General features: G+C 38.6%; 1 protein-coding gene across 1 annotated transcript in view; it reads right to left on the bottom strand.

The window, feature by feature from the left end:
* Window positions 1-737: 737 nt before the first annotated feature.
* fgfrl1a (fibroblast growth factor receptor like 1a) overlaps window positions 738-20,550 on the bottom strand; it is a 54,183-nt gene continuing 34,370 nt past the window's right edge. The window contains exons 4-7 of the mRNA XM_059516455.1: window positions 8,324-8,401; window positions 5,441-5,725; window positions 3,762-4,115; window positions 738-2,604 (exon numbers count right to left, since the gene is read on the bottom strand). Coding sequence (XP_059372438.1) covers window positions 2,198-2,604; window positions 3,762-4,115; window positions 5,441-5,725; window positions 8,324-8,401 — 1,124 coding nt within the window. The 3' untranslated portion in view covers window positions 738-2,197. The remainder of the gene's footprint in view (window positions 2,605-3,761; window positions 4,116-5,440; window positions 5,726-8,323; window positions 8,402-20,550) is intronic.

Genomic DNA, 20,550 nt, shown 5'->3' with positions numbered 1-20,550 from the left:
ATATACATTTTTATTTTTTAGAAAATGACAGATAGTTTCGCTAGATAAGACACTTATTCTTTGGCTGAGATCATGTAGAGCCATTTGAAGCTGCAATGAAACTGCAGTTAGGACCTTCAACCCATTGGATCCCACTTAAATATATAGAGAAAAATCCTGGAAAATTTTCCTCAAAAACTATTTCTTTTTGAATGAAGTAAGAAAGACATGAACATTTTGGATGACATAGAGGCGAGTAAATTATCAAGAAATTTTAATTCTGGAAGTGAACTAATCCTTTTAAGGATCCGCTGCTAATCTTCACAGGACATGTTCAGAGGTCATGTGCAGTCATTCCATCAACACATAAGAGCTGTTTTGGCAGCACTTGCACAATATTAGGCTGGTGGTTTTAATGTTGTGGCTTTTGTGGTCATTGTGATTCAGTATGGTTGTTAGGAAAATAGGCATAGATTGGAAATTAGTAATTTTTAAGGTTCTAATAATATTTTGTTACTCCAGACAGTATGTATAAAATAGGACGAATTTAATGGTATTCCAAATAAAGATACAAGTTGTTAAATTTGTAACAGCAGACATTTTGTGACTTCCAAAGAAAATGACACTCAACACATTTTCATACCTGGTGAACAAGAGCTTTATCATTTTATGATAATTATAAAATGATTTTAATGTTTCAATGTGACAAACATATATATATATATATATATATATATATATATATATATATATATATATATATATTTTACATAAAAACAGGCCAGACTGTACAAGATTGTCCATACAGAGATAACTAATAGGACCGTTGTGTTATTTTTTTTTTCCAACAGCACATAAATATTTAACGCTTGATATATGCTACAAAGCTTACACTGCAGCTAAGGGAAGACAATGCTAAGTATACTCAAATTTGGTTTAAAACATCTAGATAATGCCCAATTCAAAGCATCAAAACACTGCTTACAAATAAATTAACTATGTTAGAATCACTAAAGTTTGACAAGGTTTCCTCTTTTGGCTGGCTTTCTTAAAATAACAGGGGCAATGAATTACAAAAAAATGTTATGCTTAAGTAGCTAGCAGTGCATTCCTGTATTCCCGCAGTCCTTTCAGGATCAACCTTTTATCATGAACAACACGGTAAACACATGCACGGACAATGAGTTTCAGTCTAACGTTTGTTTTTGAAACTCTGACTCACTTCTGTAAATATTAAAGGGGAGCCATTACATGAGCAGTCAAAGGCATTTTACACAGTCTTCATTATAGTGGTCAAGCTTATGAAAATACAACTCCTCTTTCACATAAACGAAAAAAAAAACAAAAAAAAACAAGGCCATAGAGGAACTATGGGATTGCGGTACCTCTGGTTATTCAGACCAGGCCCTGAAAATAAAAGCACAACGTTAATGAAAACACAAGGAACCCTTGCCAGTACACACAATGTCAAAATCTCATCATATCTTTAGTTACGATATAACCAGAGCTCAAGGATATTCTTATTTCCCATTAAAGATACAGTTAGAAAACTAGATTGAACCTACACCATTTCTTAAAGTTGAAACATGGTATACCATACCTGCAAAAACAACACGCACATACGCTCTCATGCATTCAGGCAGTCTTAAAAGATATAAACCGTTACAGGAAATAAACTTTAATGGGATCTCTCAATATCTGCAGACAATTTTCTTATGCATGCAAACAAATGTTTCGCTGAGATTTGGTGATAATCCAAAAAATCCTTTTGGCCCCATCCACAAGATTAGTTAATGGGCTTATGAAAAAATCGTTCTAAAACACCGTAGCATCAGCAGTTTGAAAGCGAATTGAAGAGACAATACATTTGTGTCTTTTGTCCCATACAAATCTGCAAAAGTGTTTACTCTGTCAGCAGTTTCTGTTAAACATTTCTCCATTTCAAAACAGACTCAAATATCGTCATTTGTTCGCTAGACTTGCCCTTTTCCACCCTACTGTTCATAATGTCTTTATGCTTGCGGTATTCAGAGCGAGGGACTGGTTAGACTGCAACAACGTGGCTCAATTGTCTTTCCATTCTCTAGGTTTTGAGCAGAAATGTTTGAGAAAGCCCTTGCCCATTCTGGCCAAAATGCTGCCCTATTTTGGTGACAAAATGTTGGGTCAGAGACTGAAGAGATGTGAAGAATGAACCAGGGTACTGTAAGTATGAAGGCTAACATTGGTAGTGGATGTGTTGGTGCTGGTGAATTTTGCCGTCCACGTGTGAGTGGGTGTGTGTGTGAATGTCTGAATAGATCTTTGGGTAGACTTTGGGAGCAGCTTGGGCCAGTAGAAGCTGTTGTTGTTGCTGTTGAGCCAAATACTCCTCGTAGGTGACGGAGCCGATGCAGTCTTTATCGGCAGCCGCGAGCGCCCGCTCTCTAGGTGGCTGCCGGTGGCCATTGGGTAAGGTCTGGGCTGAGATTATGGCTCCTGAGGAACAATGCTTTTTGGACTGGCAGAACCAGAGCAGGATGGTTCCCAGAATGAAGATCACTCCTGCCGGGATGCCGATAATGACAGGCCAAGGAAGGCTGGGAGGCAGAACAGACGGGATCGGGGAGAATGGCGGCTTTGGGTCTGGATAAGGACAAAGATGAGAAACCACAATATAAAGAACAACTAAATTTAGCAGTGTCAGATTATCTTTGTAATGAGGAAGAGTATCACATGAGACATTTAGGCTGGAAACATACTTAATTCATAAATTATTATGGTAATGTATGACATCATGACCATGAGCACATCAACACACCTGCCCAAATCTACATGCTTATCTAATATTGAGCACTTGCAGGTATATGGACTACAGGTGCATCTAAAAAATTTAATATATCATTGAAAAGTTTTTTACTTAAAAAAAAAAGCTAACTTTTTTATATTCTAGATTCATTGCACACAAACTGAAGTATTTTTTGTTTTAATTCTGACGGTTATGACTTGTAGTCATACATAACATTAACATTTTCGATTAAAGAAATATTGAATCAAATAATAATAAATAATATTCAATACATATCAAACTACATTCTAAAAAACGCTGGGTTAAATGCAGCCCAGCATTTTTAAGAGTGAACTATATAATTGCTAATATAAAATAAAATACAATATTAATTGTCTTTTAACCTAAACAAAATCAAGGCCATTATCACCAATATGATACTGATAGTAACACCTCCATTAAATCAGTAATTATAGGCACTAATTTTTTATTTTTTTATTTTCTAGCCCTAACATAAATCTGTCTTACCTTTATATACAGTATATATTTACACAACTGTTCAAAAGTGTAATAATAATACATGCTTCCTGAGCACCAAGTCAGCATCTGAATGATTTCTGTAAGGATCATGTGACACTAAGAACTGGAGTAACGGCTGTGAAAACTCAGCTTTGCATCACAGGAATAAATTATACTTAAAACTATATTCAAATAGAAAACAGTTATCTTAAATTGTATCAATATTGCACAACATTTATATATCTATGAAACATAAATGCAGAATTGGCTTTGAGATTTCTTTCAAAACATAAAAACCAAAAACATTAAAAAAATACAATAAAATCTTACTACAAAACGTTATTAATAGTGCATGTTTGTTCATGCTTTTTGCCATTGCTACAGCATGAGAAATGATGATTGTTTTGGAACAAGAAACCTTGACTAAAAAGCCTAATATAAGTGGACTTTCAAGGAAACATTAAAATGCTACTACATCACAGAGAATAATACTGACCAGGAAGAACAGTAAGGAAGGCACTGCGGAAGCTGTAGCCCATGGTATTGGCCCCAAGGCAGATGTACATGCCAGCGTCCTCCTCCTTGGCTCGAGTGATAAGTAGCTTGTTCAAATAGGAGCCGTCTGGTCGTGACCACACATCACCCGTGGGCAACACAACGAAGCGATGGTCTCCGACCTCAATGGTGGAGTTGTATTTGCTCTCACCTCCTGGTTCAACCCTCTTTAGCCACTGGATAACCGGCTTGACGTCACTGCGTACTTTACACTGGAAAGATGTGGTGCCACCGTAGTCTACTGTAGTGTTTACTGGATGAGTTCCTGTCAAGATGGGCTTGGAATTTGTGCGCTCTATAATGAAATAAGGACAATTTTATTTACGAATCAGTATTTAACACAATTACGGGTCTATAATGCACAGATTGTTTTTCTATTTTGTGTCCTAAGATAGTTTTAGGCTATTTTGAGTATGGAAAAAAAAATTCACATATGACTCTACAGAAAGCAAGATTAATTAACTTCTCCCTGTTAGGATATGGTTGTAAAGTAAGCAAATGCAGCAAATTAATTTGAAGCAGCAATAAAAACCGGAAGCAGCAAAATAATTTGGTTAAAATAAATTGGCTGCTAATAAATTGTATACCATATTTCCCGGACTATAAGTCACACTTTTTTTTCATAGTTTGGCTGGTCCTGCGACTTATAGTCAGGTGCGACTTATAGATGCTGCTCAGTGCTCCTATAGTCTACACTGAGCAGTATAGAACGCCCTCTCGCGGCTGTAGATGGTAATGTTTTCTCTTGGTTCTTGGTTCTAAATAAATGCGACGTATAGTCCAGTGCGACTTATATATGATTTTTCCTCGTCATGGCGTATTTTTGGACTGATGCTACTTATACTCAGGTGTGACTTATAGTCCGAAAAATACGGTAATATGTGTGTATGTGTGTGTGTATGTGTGTGCTCTTGTTTTCGTGACATATCAGGACACAACTCTGTATAATGACATGGGTATGACCCAGGTATTACAAGGAGAGGGTGACTTATGAGGACATAACCCATGTCCCCATTTTTCAAAACGCTTATAAATCATACAGAATTTGAGAAAGTAAAAATGCACAAAGTTTCCTGTGAGAGTTAGGGTTAGGTGTAGGGTTGGTGTAGGGCAATAGAATATACAGTTTGTACAGTATAAAAACCATTACGCCTATGGGATGTCCCCACTTTTCACGAAAAAAAAAATGTGTGAAAAGTGAAGGCTACACACACACACACACACACACACACACACACACACACACACACACACACATATATATATATGTGTAATCAAAATTGTAAGAACAATATAGAATTAAATGAACAATACCTTATCATGCATATATAATAAGCCATTTACTGATTGAGACAGTTTGGCTGGTGCTGCAGTGTGTTAGTGCTGCTAATAAAGAATGCTAACATTATTTGTTAGGAATGATTGTGTCCTAAACTCTGACAGCATGCCAGACAGCTGTTAATCCCCCTTGAAGAGCATTCAACAACGAGAGAAATAATGTTAAACTGTTGTTAAACTGTTGCTGCCTGTTCATTCTTTCAGTATACACTATATAAGTGAATCATTAAAAGCTCCATCACATTCCAGGATACCATCAAAGAGATGAGGGGGATGACTCACGGATGACTTCCACTTTATAGGTGGCGTTGATCTCCCCAGCACGGTTGGACACATGACACGTGTACTTGCCGCTGTGTTCAGGTGTAAGATTCTTCAGACTGAGAGTCCACTTCTTCTTTCGGCCTTCGCCCACCTCCTCGGGCGTCAGAGGCCTGCTGTCTTTCAGCCAGACGATGTCAGGTCTGGGGTTGCCGCTAGCGGTGCATTTGAGCCTTACTGAGCTCCCCACTGGCCGGGCGATCACACGCTTTCTCATTTTGGCTGGCTGTGTGAAGCGGGGTCGCACTACAAAGAAAGACAAAAGGTTAGACAGCACTTGTTTTTTGAAATACCATAACTTAAAACCTGTACAGTATTCTCAGGTTTAAAGCCTACTTTAATGGTGCCATAGAACGCAAAAATCCCTTTTATGAGGTGTTTGAACTGTTGTGTGGCCACAGTGTGTGAAAACAACCAGCCTATAATGGTAAAAACTCACTCACTCATTGTTTTATAATTCCAAAAATCATAAATAGTCTCTCTACACAAGCAGTTCCAGACTATGAAGACATAGTCGGTGAAAGTCCTGGCCATTTATGACGCTCTCTACCGTATTAGCATATACACAGCCCTGAGTGAGAAGCTACGGTCTGCCATTACTGTTATCTTGCTGTAGCTGCTGGAGATACAATGTCAGCGCCATAGAGCCATTAAAAGTGTTGTGTGTTGGGATGCACCAAAGAACATAGGAGTCCCCATAGACTGCTGAGAACATAATGGTTATCTTTCATTCTCAAAGGAAATGTCCCGGAAAAAAACTGAAAAGTCCTATACTTTGTGCTAACATTTTACACCGGACTGCCTCACAAACGAGGGTCAGATAGGCGCTGGAATTGTGCAAAGATTGCTTCTGAAAGAGGGATCGATACCAAACCTTCATGTGCAAACATCCAGACTACAGACAAAGTATGCCTCACGCATCATATTTTGTTTTCCAAAAGAGAAGTTTGGCTCTCTGTAAGGCTAGTGTTGCTAAAGCTACCGTTGTCTCTGACTGTTTTATCTAATGCTGCCTTCACGTGCTACCAGAATGATAGTGAATAGGAATTTGGTAGTTAAAAATTGCTTCTGGAAGTAAACTGTGAGATCAGTAACACAGTCACAGTGACACCGGTATATGCTCTTGAAGCTCCACACTTTTCTGAAAAGGAAGCAGGGTTGCCAGGTTATGGCAACAATACCCTCCCACAGACATGAAAAGCAACCCTTGGATAATACCCTAAATGTGTCAATTTCAAGAAGCTATAAAAATTATCTGTGGGGTATTTTGAAATAAAACTTTGCATACATACTATGGGGATATCAGAAAACAATTAAATATTGTATCAATGAATTCTATGGCACCTTTATGAAGGTGACTTGACTTGACATCACAATTATGAGAATTTGGGGCAATGAGAATTACATACTTGAATGTTCTATAAAAATGTTCTCAAATTTTCTCCATTTACATTTTATTTAGATTTTTGTGTAAAACATTAATTTATATTAGTTTATTAGTGGAATAACAGTTCTAAGACATTTGTCCAATTTAGTTTTAATTTTTAAGTCCGAAACTAAATTAAAAATAAAATGATCATGCCTACTGCTTAAATAAATAAAAGCAGAAAGATGGAAGACTGATTCATCATAAGAATTTACACAACACCACTAACATTACAAAGAAAATAAAGCATAAAAGAGCGGACATGAAGTTCTTGTGTGGGCAAATTTACTGAGCAAAGCAAAACACCATGAATGCAATCAGACAAAGCAAACAGCAGCTCCTCTGCAGTTTCATTCTATAGTTCCCTGCTGACTGTTACAGCTCACAGCAGACTCTGAACAAACACCCCAAAAGCAAATATAATAGTGAACTAAGCAACTCCCACTAGCAGCCATCATAACTGCTATGCAACACAGTACAAAAACAAGCAGGTCAGGCCCTCTTTGAACACCGCTGAGTTTAGCGCTGCTCCGATATCAAATCAGATGTCAGCTGTCAGAGGCGAATGGAATGCTTCCCCCCTCACACTTCGCATAAATAGCCTGCTCTTTGGCTTGTCAAACGTAATTACCAAAGCAAACACTGGACTCCAGAGGTAGGAGTGTGTGACTCCAGGGAGTAATGAGCAACAGGAAATATTGTGGGGACCTTCCAATCCCAGACCACAGGGCTACCTGTCAGTATCTGGGAAGATTCTGCCAAATGTGTGCCGGCTTGGAGACGGGGGATTGATGGGAAAATAAAGGGGTGACCAACTGTACGTGTTGTCCAAACCCTTTGTGACAGGCTCAGTTTCCACTGGCCACATGTTTTTCCATCAGGCCACACATAAAATGTAGAGCACCAACACTCATCCAGCAAACACCATGCTGTCATATTTTGAAAGACCGTGGTGCTTTGAGTACTGTAACATACTAATATATTACAACAAAACAGCAGCGATGCTGTGCTACAACTGATCTCATCACTACTTTACAAAATGTAATTGTTACTATACTACAACAGAACAGCAGCACTGCTATGCTTCAATTGATGTCATCGCTACTATATTACAAACAAAAAAGCAGTACTGCTATGCTGCAACAAATTTTAAAACTACTACACTACAACAAATGTCATCGCTACTATACTACAACAAAATTGCAGCACCGCTATGCTACATTTAAGTTCTACAGTTCTATTTTTTCATGCTTTTTAAATTCTAATACAATGTAAAACTAATAGTTGCATTTCATGAAAATCAGCTTATGAAACATCTTGGCAGCTGCAGCGCATATTTTCAGTGACTTTCTGGGCAGCAATTATAAATACCAGGAATGAAGGAGATCAAAGGGGATCAGAGGACTGTAGCACCTTACCCAGTTTTCCCGTCAGGTCAGTCGAGTACTCGGTTTCACCAGCTGGTCTGGCACCTACCCTCCCAGCACTGGAGTCATCTAGAGACAGAACGATAGGGAGAATGGAGTATTTACATATCAAAACAACCGCATGTTCCTCTGATAAATATGAGAATCAGCTCTGAGATTGCCACACATATTTGTGTTCAATAGCATTACTATAATTCTTCGGCCAAATCACTGCAATCCTTCACCACCTAAACCAAAATGAAAAACTGTCTCTTGGTCAGCTGACTAGTAAGCAAGACATGATACTGTAGCCGAGAGCTTTTAAATACCAACACTGCATTTTAGGAATTGAGAGTAATCCAGATGTGTTCTTATTCAAGTTTACTAGCTTGTTGATACAAGCCAAAAAGATTATTTCCAAATTGCTGACATTTCAAGATACATCACCTTGCAGAATTCATGATTAAATTCAAAAAGTATGTTTTAGGGCTAAAAGTGACTCACACACAGTTTACATACATTAACTAACAGGAAATAAAAGCCTTTTAAATGAACAGGTACAAAAGCAGAAGATGTTACATCATAACTGAGGAACAAAAGAGGATGATCTTTGAAAATTCAGAAAAGCCAAAATGATTCTTGGTTTATGTTTCATTTGTGCATTTGATGGAATTTACAAAGATCTTCACTCACAACCCAGCATTTATTGTGAAATACCAAACCTTCTAATCTGAGAAGATATGTTAATGAACATCTCGTTAATATTTGTTAAGGCAAACATCTGAAGTCACGTGTGGTGAAGAGTGAAAACCATGGCTGGAAATCTGTGGCCCTTCTGCTCTAGTTACAGCCCCTGCTCATCCGTTCACCACATGACTGGCATTTTCAGGCCTGTCAGCCCTTTGAAGCTGTCGGCGGGGAGGTTTGATCTGAGAATGTACACAGTTTAACACTCCTGCAGGAGAGGTTCCAGCTCGGGCAAAGGAAAACAGCTCATTGCTGGGCTAACAGCTTAATTACTATGGCTCATACCCTTCATTGAGCCCCTCAAGTATGGTCACTCTACACATAGCTCTTTTGTTCGTGTCAGGCTCACGCTCATTGCAACCATCAAGTGTGCATTTTCATTGGCACCTTAACAGCGGTTTTAGAATTACACCTAGGTTTTTCATTTTAACATCATTTATAAATGTAGCTTTCAGGCAAAAAAAAACCCCTCCAGAACTTTCTTAACATATATAGCACTCTGTGAGCTCATAAAACATGCACACCTACTTCAAGACTTCAAACTGACTATAAAGGTGTGTGAGGAAAAACTGAGTATGATTCATGGAAAGTCAACAAATCTTGGAAGGATGAGGGTTGTCAGGTTTCTAAAACAAACAAACTCCTGTTTCCCTTTCATTAAGATGAAGTGACACCACAGCGTGCTGCATTTCACACATCTAGGTATGTTCATAATTTCGAACAAGCTCAATATGACTGAGATGTTTGCATAACCCTTCAGTATGTTTTCTTTCATGTCTGCAGTGGAGACTGCAGTAGAAAACATGCTTTTATTCCATAGGAAATCTGAGCACAGAGTTTCTGTTCCACTGGGTTTTCACCAGGTTTGCGGTCTTCTTCTTGTAATGTTCATTGGTGAGGTTGCGGACCAGGTACCCTCTATTGCTCCCTGGCAAGGCTGGGATTTTCTGTAGATTTTGGCTAAGGCCACTGGTCCCTCGCTAAGAATGAAACGTCCAACTTGGCTGTGCCACGTCCGTCAGGGGCAGCAAAAACCCTCTGGTGTCCAAGATTTATTGCACTTGAATGTTCTGCTTATGACCTCCAGTGCTGTCAAAATGGTTACATCGATGAAGTTGAACAATTACCTCATGCTGTTCTGGAAGCAAGGCAACCACCTTCGCTCAAAGCTAAACAGTGTTTCTGAACACAACATGCTAATTATACTGTCATCCTTTACATCTATGATAAAGTCAGCCATGAAACTGGAGATGGTTTGGAGACAATCCTTGTGAGTTAAACCTTAACAGGAGAGACAATATGGGGCTCTAGCTGATAGCTGTTACCTTGGCTTTGATTTACTGAATTCCAGCACTGGCTTATGGAAACCATTACCAACTCTGCTGCTACACAGCTCTATATTAACAGCCAGCTCTAAACTGTGAAAATTTATGGGCCGTGGTCACAGCAGAGACGTTACTACATTACTGACTACAGACTAACCCGAGAATGAATAACACTAAGAAGTTGACAGATTAACTGCCTGCCGAGCATATTTATGTTTGATCGCACCAATGTATCTTTTGGCCACTGCATACTTGGGAAATAGAAGAACTATGCTTGTGGATGTTTCACAATACGAACAACTGTGACCTGGCCCAAATGTCACTATTTTTATATGAGTCAACCTTTTGAATTCTGTCACCATGAACGTAGATAGCTGTATGATGGTCGAAGCATTTACACAACAATACGTAAAGTCAACATGAATTTTTTTTTTTATCTATTTATTCTCTTAATACACAAAACAATGGTTTATTTTGAATGTCTTTGCAATCCTGCTCTACTTGGAAATATGTAAGTGCTGTAAAATTAGTTGTGAACATCCTATATATATATATATATATATATATATATATATATATATATATAGTGTCTTGCGAAAGTATTTAAACCCCTTCATTTTTTTCTCATTGTTATGTTGCAGCCTTATGTTACACTGTTTTAAATGACTATTTTTCCACATCAGTCTACACTCACTGCTGTCAAACACTTAAATCACGATTAATCATGTAAATTACATAATACATGTACGTGTATGTTGTATATTTATTAGGTATATATAAATACACACAGTATATATTTTGAAAATATTTACATGTATATACATTAATATTCTTATATTTTATATTACATATAAATATATTTAATATATTATAAACATAACATATTTTTCTTAAATATATACATGCATTTATTTGTATTTATATATACATAATAAATATGTACAGTATACACACATATATTGTGTAAACAATAACTTTTATTTTGGATGCGATTAATCGTTTGACAATGCTAATATATATATATATATATATATACAGCACAGACCAAAAGTTTGGAAACATTATTATTTTTAATGTTTTTGAAAGAAGTTTCTTCTGCTCATCAAGCCTGCATTTATTTGATCAAAAATACAGAAAAAATTTAATATTGGTGATCACCTACAGTCATTCCTGCTTTGGCACAATCCCTAACAATCCCACTCCTGAATCCGTTCTTCAGCTGTGGAGACCCAGGCAGATTTAGAGAGGCCTTCTTTCCTGGAGCTGAGGACTGACCCTGCATTAAGTGTTTCCGTTTCTCTTTTAAGGATTACCGGAGCAGAGCAGAAAGATTGTGTCGACCCTCAGGGCTTTTATGAATACCAGCTGAATTCACATTACAAAAGGAAAAAGTCAAGGAAGACCTGGCTAGTGTCCTACCTGGGCAATATGTGGTAGTACATTTATAGAAATAACAATATCAAAACAATCTCTGTTCATAAAACCTTCCTTTGCTGTGGAAACAGTGGTGTTACAAAATTGCACATAAACCTTAAAATTACATTTGGATTTTTTTTGTGTGTGTGTGTATGTGAGAGAGAGAGAGAGAGAGAGAGAGAGAGAGAGAGAGAGAGAGAGAGATAGATAGATTGAGGAAAAAAAATTGAACTGCCTTTGAAATCGACATTTTCTACTTCAAACTAACGTTTTTTTCTTGAAAATTTAACTTACCTCTCCTGTTTCAAATACTCTAGCCAAGTACAAATTTCCTAAAATAACAAGTATATAATTGAGGCTTAATTACTGCAGTAATTACACGTTTAAAGGAAAACTGTGGAACTGTCATGAGTAGCTCATACATTGTCCAGTGTACTTCAGCATTATATATGATTCTATGCATTTAAAGCATCAGGGTTGTACAAACACTGAAGTAGAACATTATGAAAGAAACATCAACAGTTCAAATGTGGTTCACAAAAGAATGTTTGGGTCTGAACTAACAAATCTTCCACACTTTCCACATTAAAGGGCCCGGACCCCAAATAAAGCCCCATTCCCATGATTGCCTCACAATGTCAAGAGCAAACTGAAGCCTCCGTTTCTGTGTGTCAAGATGTACATCTTTGTTCAAACTCTAAATGTGTGCAGAGCTCTAGAGCGTCTTGTAACAACAGAGGTTTTTGATGGCATACGATTGGTGAGCTCAGTGGTAATTGCGGCCACCTGTGATAGAATAAAAGAGAAACCTGCCTTACAGTCGGTGTTGTGGGGTGGGAGAGCACACAGAGTTCAAAAAGGTGCTAGCGCCAATTCCCATCACCGCTTAAAAATTAATTGTGAAGATTTAGAACTTAAAATGGACTAATAACCAAAACAAATCTCTAAAAATGTGTTATTTTAATCAAGGTTTGTGTAAAAATGTCTAAACGTTTGGAAGTCATTTTAAAAAGTAAGTCAAGACGCAGATGATGAAAATAAAAATCACTCTGGTTCAACCATTTTTTAAATAGAATCTTAAGTCTAGTGCAATGCATTGTTGCATATTATTCCAGATGTAAATCTCTTCTTCTTGCTTCTAAATTAACTTTTAAATGTTATTTAAAATTTTGGGGGAAAAAAAACATTAAATGTTGATAGTGGTCTGTGCTTTGGTATATCTGTAGTAACTGATTTACTCTTTGCCAGCCTTTGCACGCCGCACCAGTTGGACAGCACATTCCCCTCATGTCTGCATTCAGCGTCTGCTTTATATCATGTTCACACTTCATTTATATGTCACGAAATATGAAAGCTGAAAAAATTTCCAGCTTTCTATCGGCATGGATGGACTGCTGATCTCAAACTATGTGGGATCGTCACGGCATGAGCTGTAGGAGGACTAGCTAAGACAACCCTACGCCCAGAGCACGGCCCATTCAAAGAAGCATTCATTGTGCTACTTCTTACAGAAAAAGCTTTTAGCAACAAGAAAGCCTCCACTGTGGCATGCTGTGAAAGAGAAAGACGTCCCATCTTGAGTCTAAAGCTCTGGTGTTTGTACACTAATTTAGCGGGGGAACAAAAGTACTTGAGAAACTTTAGAAGATGGCCGTGTAACTCTAAAACACATCTATAAAACATCCCTTTGAAATGACAGGGGCAAGCTGGCATCCATTCTCCACAGAGAATGCTTCTCTCCATGCTGAGCTGTCAAGACGAAAACAAGTTTGTATGGATGGCGCTGAAGAAGATTCGTGGTACGTTTGCAGGGGGTTGGCACAGGATCCTGCTTCCACTGTCCACCATTGGCGTCCCAGCTGCCTGCCTGTAACTCTAGCAAACATCAAGGACAGGACGGAGCTTTACCGAATTAACATATCTCACATATTGATCGTGCGGTGCTCTCTTTGAAACTGACACCTCCTCCCCTGCACTTTGAACTGGCCTCGGTTCTGCCCAAATTATTTCCGAAAAAAAAGGCCCTTAAAGGAGCAAGGCGTGGGAGCGTCAGTTACTCGCCGGCTAAATTAAAATCAAGTAAACAGGAAACTGCGCACACTCCAGAAGATGCTTGGAAACAAGCTGCATTTCACTGATAAATCAATGAAAAAATTAAAAGCACAAGACTGTTTTATCTGTTTCCAGAAAAAAAAAAGATAAATCTGCTCTTAGTAATAATACTATGCTAGACAGGACCAAGGTACAAAAACGTTTTGGAATTGCATTGGGTAAATCACTCCATCCTCTTATTTCATTTCATCTAATTCATAAAGCACTTGTGTTTGCAGCCTCTTGGAAAGCAAGATCAATTGTGTGAATCCATTTATGCCTCCAATAAATAAATTGAAGTAAATGTGCAAACTTTAAAATGTTGTTTCAAAATGCCAGAAATAGTATTGCTTGATGTTGTCAGTCAACACATACTTTCAGTGTGAGACTGCAGCAACACCTCCTCACCTTTGAGGCTGTCAGGAGGAGTTGACAGATAAAGATATGGTGCCAAAACTGTTGAGTTTCTCCCTCCAGAGCCTTTTTTCAACCCCTCTTCTCTCTTTTTCTTGAGCTTTTTGCAGACTTGTACTGTGAGTTCCAGAGCACATCACATTTAGAGTGAACATAATACAGTGAAGGGTTTAAGACCACATCAAAGCACACCTTAAGAAAAAGGGGGGAAATATTGGCGACACTGGCTTCATTCCACGAATGGTAAATTTAACTACACAAGTCTCTTTTTGTTAACACATTTAAGGAATCCTTTGAATAAATTGTTGGTGTGTTGGTTATGGACTCAAAACAAAAAACTGTGAAAATCTACTTTTCATCCAAACTAATTACGGTCATCCATCAAACATACTTCAAGTTCAAGTTCAAGTTCATTTATTTATATAGCACATTTAAACAGCCGCTAGACAGACCAAAGTGCTTTACAGAACAAGCATATAAAAATAAAAGCAGCAAAAACAGACATAAGGACATAGAGAACAACTAAGCTAAGATTAATTATAAAATCAAGAAGCAAATGTAAAATAATAAGAACAGTCTAAGATAAGTAATCAATATGCTAACGAGAATAGATAAGTTTTGACCAGAGACTTAAAAACAGAGAGGTTGGGAGCCGTTCTGATCTCTAGAGGCATGGTGTTCCACAGACGGGGCCCTGCCACCGCAAAAGCACGCTCCCCTCTACGCTTAAGTCTGACACGAGGGACTACCAGCAGCGCCTGGTCGTGGGATCTGAGACTTCTGGACGGAATGTACGGATGAATAAGTTCAGAGAGATAAACCGGTGCTAGGTTGTGTAAAGATTTGAAGACAAAGAGAAGAATTTTGAAATCTATTCTCTGCCGGACTGGTAACCAATGTAAAGATCTGAGGATGGGAGAGATATGATCATATTTGCGACAATTATGGATGAGTCTGGCCGCAGCATTTTGGACTAACTGAAGACGGGAGATTTGAGAATCTGATATACCGCAATATAGTGAGTTGCAATATTCCAGTCGACACGTGATGAAAGCATGAACTGCCATTTCCAGAGTTATTGGAGTGAGAAAGCCTTTGATTTTAGAAAGTAAGCGAAGTTGGTAGAAACCAGAACTGACTACAGATGAGATGTGTTTATCAAACTTTAAAGGCTGGTCAACAAGAACACCTAAGTTCCGCACTCCTGTAGATTTAAAGGGAGATAGATTCCCCAAGTCTGGGCATGTGCACTGGGACCTTTCACTCGGGCTGAAAACAATGACCTCGGTCTTATCATCATTAAGGGATAGGAAATTTTGAGCTAGCCATGCCTTCACCTCCTCTAAGCATAGATGAAGAGAGTTTAATGCTGCAGGATTATTGCGCTTGATTGGAATGTAAATTTGGGTGTCATCTGCATAAAAATGAAAAGATACACAGTGTTTCCTAAAAATTGTGCCCAGCGGTAGCATGTAAAGAGAAAATAGAGAGAAGCCAAAATAGAGCCCTGTGGAAGACCACATCTCAGGGGTGCCATGGAGCTGGAAAAGTTTCCCATCTTTACTAAAAACTTTCTGTCAGTAAGGTAAGACTGGAACCATGACAGGACAGAGCCTTTTATGCCCACCCACGTCTCCAGTCTAGCTAACAGAGTAGGATGGTCAACGGTGTCAAAAGCCGCCGACAGATCTAGGAGAACTAGAACCACAGTGTCTCCACAGTCAGTGGAGAGATAAATGTCATTTAGCACTCGCAGGAGAGCGGACTCAGTGTTGTGGGCGGTCCTAAACCCAGATTGAAAGACCTCATATATACAGTTATTTGACAAAAAGTGTTGGAACTGATCCAACACGATTTTCTCTAATAACTTGGAAATGAAAGGTAGGACAGAGATAGGCCGGTAATTTTTTAAAACAGAAGGATCCAGTGAAGGCTTCTTGAGCAAAGGAGTGACCGTAGCCACTTTAAGATTGGCCGGAACAGAGCCAGTGCTTAGACACTTGTTAATAAGGGATACCATACCTGGACCCACCGTGTTGGTGATTAATTTTAAAAATCTCGGGTGAATGATATCATTTGGGCAGAATGAAGGTTTGAGCTTGGCGCTCACATCCTTCAGTGTCTGGAGGTTAATGGGAACAAAAGCCTCCCAAACACAGGAGGTACGCGGCATAATAGGGGGGAGAATTAATTTAGGGCAGATACTGGTCCTTAATGTAGTGATTTTGTTAATAAAAAATCTCTGGAAGTCTTCACATAGAGCATCTGAGGCAACAGACAATTTAGCAGATGGGTTTAAAACAGAATGAATGACAGAAAACAAGACCTTAGGGTTAGAGTGATTGGATTCAATTAAGTTTGAGAAGTATGCGGCTTTAGCTGATTTAACAGCGTTCTGGTATGCTATAAGTGAGTCTTTGAACATGCGAAAGGAGACACTGAGCCTGTCCCGTTTCCATTTGCGTTCGGCCTTTCTACATATTTGTCTTTGGAGACGAGTGTCAGAATTTTGCCACATATCTGATTTTGGTTTGGGTTTGTGAGGCTTAAGAGGAGCAGTCACGTTTGCTACTTTAAGCCAGGCAGAATTTAAAAGGCTAAGATGCTGATCTGCATCCAGATCAGATAAAGGTTGGTCCAAGTGCCAGTGAGAGCATAGCTCAGTAAAGCACAAGTCGAAGTTTGTGTTGAACTGAGGAGAATAGAACCGCGACATAACAGGATCAGTAGTGGGTTGAGAGAGCTCCAGAAGAGACAGTGAGAATAAAATAGGCTTGTGATCAGAGAGAGGAAAATCAGAGATAACAATATCGGTGACATCAATCCCATAAGATAACACAAGGTCAAGTGTGTGGCCCTGAGTGTGGGTAGAGTTTTTGACCCACTGCAGTAGGTTAAAAGCATCTATTAAATCAAGAAACTCCTGCGACAGGGAGTTAGAATGACAGCAGACATGAATATTGAAGTCGCCCATCAAAAGGAAGCGATCATAGTTTGTGGCAATGTTGCCAATGAACTCAGTGAATTGCAGTATAAAATCCTTAGTGAAGAGTGGAGGGCGGTATATCACCCCTATACAAATGGGACCATTCCAATCTAGGTGGAGAAGCTGAGTTTCAAAGCTGGGGAAGGTCGTTGCAGGGACCAGCCGGCATCGTGAGGAGAGAGAGTTATTTAGAATAGTTAAGATCCCACCCCCGCGTCCATTAGGACGAGGAGAGTTAAAAAATGTACAGTTTGCTGGAACCAGTTCTGATAAGGGAGTTAAATCACCGACCTTTATCCATGATTCTGTGATGAACATAAAATCCAAATTGTGTGATGAGTAGAAGTCGTTTAATAAAAAGGTCTTATTCACCACGGAGCGGGCGTTTATTAGCGCCAACTTAGGTGGAGGAATAGACACGTGAGATGACGGCGCTTTTCTCAATGAGCGCAGATTTCCGTGATTTACTCCGTTCCGCCGGGCACGTCGGCCAACACTGCGGAGATCAACCTGAGTGGCAAGACTCGTAGATGTAAAACAGGCAAGATGTAGAGGGAAAACAGGACGCAGACATCGGTAAACCGCGTCCCGCGGGTGCCATGCTACAGATCTGCGTCCAAACGAAATGTCAGCTTGTAAATAAGCTTTCAGTTTCGTCATGTAACCTCCGCGGTTACCTCGTTTCCTCCTTCGCTTTCTCCGCACGGTGATTAGCGGCCACCGGCAGATATCGTGCAGGAAGATAGTTCGGGGAGGCTCGTACGGTTTGTGAAGTGGGCATTCCACGTCCACGGTGTGAAAGTTCGCGAATGAATCCCCAACGGAGATGCGGATGTCTAGGAGGGCTTGACGGGCGTACACCAGCCGCGTACAGCAGGTAAACGATACATCAGACAGAAAGAGAAGAAAACACGAGAGCTGCAGACGGCATGCCAAACACACAGGCGCCATCTTGCTCCAAAATCAGGCTTCAGGCATCAGTTTCAGGTTGCTGACCTCAGTGATAGGTTTGATTGATTTAAATGTTTAAATATGACTTATAAACTGATTTTGGAAGATGTATCAACATTTGCAATGAGAGTAAAAGTACCTAATGCCATTTAAATATTTAAGCCAAAGGCTCAAGGTTTGGCTGCTTAGCATAACTTTTTTAGTTAGTTTTCTAACTAAACTTCATTTTCCAGACTTTGCTCAAAATTGGTTTTTGGTCTCACTGTACATACAATAATGATACTACATATTACAACCATTACACGAACTGGTAACACTTTAAGGCGTCCTTGTTACATGTTACATGTAAATACTATTATAATTACAATAAATTATGCATAATTACATGCAAGTAACCCTAATATAATGAGTATGTGTATAACTTGGTAATTAAATGTAGGGTAATACTTTAGTATAGGGTCCAATTCACACTAATAACTAGTTGATTATTAGCATGTCTATTATTAACATATTAGCTGTTTCTTAGTGCTTATAAAGTACATATAATGCATGACATCCAAAATCCTACCCAATACCCTAAACTTAACAACTACCTTATAAACTATTAATAAGCAGCAAATAAGGAGTTAATTGAGGCAAAAGTCATAGTTAATGGTTATTTAATAGTGAGAATTGGACCCTAAAATAAAGTGTGACCAAATGTAGAACTACAGTGTAACAGAACACCTTTAAATAAAGTGTAACACACAAACACATAACTGTTCAAAAGTTAAGGAATAAATCTGTTTATATATATTTATATATATATATATATATATATATATATATATATATATATATATACATATATATATATATATATATGATATACTTGGTTTCCTATAATACTGACCAGATGGTAATAATTCAAAGGCATAATTAATTTGGGTGAGCTGTGTCTTTAATTATAACAGCTCCTTTTCTGTAGACTCCCATACCATATAATTTATCTATTGAATTTTGGTATGGATAAATTTTACTTGCCATCCTTATAGTTGGCAAGTGTAAATATATATATAAATATATTTATTTTTTAGTTCATTTGCAGATGCTATTCATCCAAACCAAGCCATTGTGTTATACCTTAAGATAATCTAAACTATGCTGGTGTAAACTCTTTGCAAAACACCAGGGCTAACAGAAAATTCTCAATTTTCTTTCTTACAAATAAGTTCCCGTCAAGCCTGTTTACCAAAATTATTTCTTTTTGAAAGCTTTTAAAGTGTGAAATGGTCTTTTTATTTATATATTTTTCCATGTCAATTCAGGATAGTTACTAGTGAGGGATTTGGCACTGTGTGCCAGCAACAGACGTTTAAGAATTGTCATTAATTTATTTTCCTGCAGCTCCAGAGTAAGTCACATGACATTTATGGCTCAGGTGATTGGCTCTAATTACGCTGGCAGCAAAACTTTATGCCCAAGAGCACATATGACAGATTTAATATAACATCTTTGCCTTGTGCCAGGTGAGAGGAATTAATGGGTTCAATGCAAAGAGGAGTACCTTGCAGTATGTAGTTAATGACCATATTTATACTAGAAAATGTTTGGCAATTGTGATAATTATTTCTGTCTCACAGAAACACAGCTATTACAGTTGAAACAATTACTTTACAGGAATAGCAAAGCAAATTAACAAGGTGCTACAAAGAGTCTTCAAGTTCTACTTCACGATCAAAGCAAAAGCATCTTTACCATATTTCTAAAGGGACAAACATACAATGAGCAAAACAATACCAAATAGCAGGGCACTCCAGTGGAAGAGTGGAACAAACACAAAAAAAGATTCTGAAGACTTCAAAGGGACTTGTCTACAGACCCTGTATCCTCTCCTCAAACACATCTAAACTAATTGGTGCATCTTTTCTCTCTGACCTCACTCTACTTGTTTCATTTCTTACAGGTTGCACGACTACGGAGGCGAGGCACAGCATTCAGTGGCCGGACTTACAAAAGCCTACAGGCAGACGAATAAAGGCTATGTCTAATGAGAGAGGATTCTTCCACTACACTAGCTACCAACCACAGAGGAAAGAAAAGCTATTATGGATCTTTAAAAGAGTGGAAACTCTGGATAGGTGTGCAGACACAGGCCTCAAAAGGAGTGAGGCACCTCCCTCTGTGACAGACCTTTGGTTTCTTCTCTGGGAACAATGAAGGAACAAGCTTAATCCAGCTAGCTTATAATGAGCTATAAGCTTTCTTTTCACAGCAAAAATGTCCTCCCTTACTTTGGTGCTAATCAGGGACAAATGCCCGGTCCTTTT

The sequence above is a fragment of the Carassius carassius genome, chromosome 29, assembly GCF_963082965.1.
Source record: "Carassius carassius chromosome 29, fCarCar2.1, whole genome shotgun sequence".
In the NCBI taxonomy this organism is placed as follows: Eukaryota; Metazoa; Chordata; class Actinopteri; order Cypriniformes; family Cyprinidae; genus Carassius; species Carassius carassius.
The sequence above is the reverse complement of the archived record's forward strand: the minus strand, read 5'-3'. Positions and strand labels throughout refer to the sequence as shown.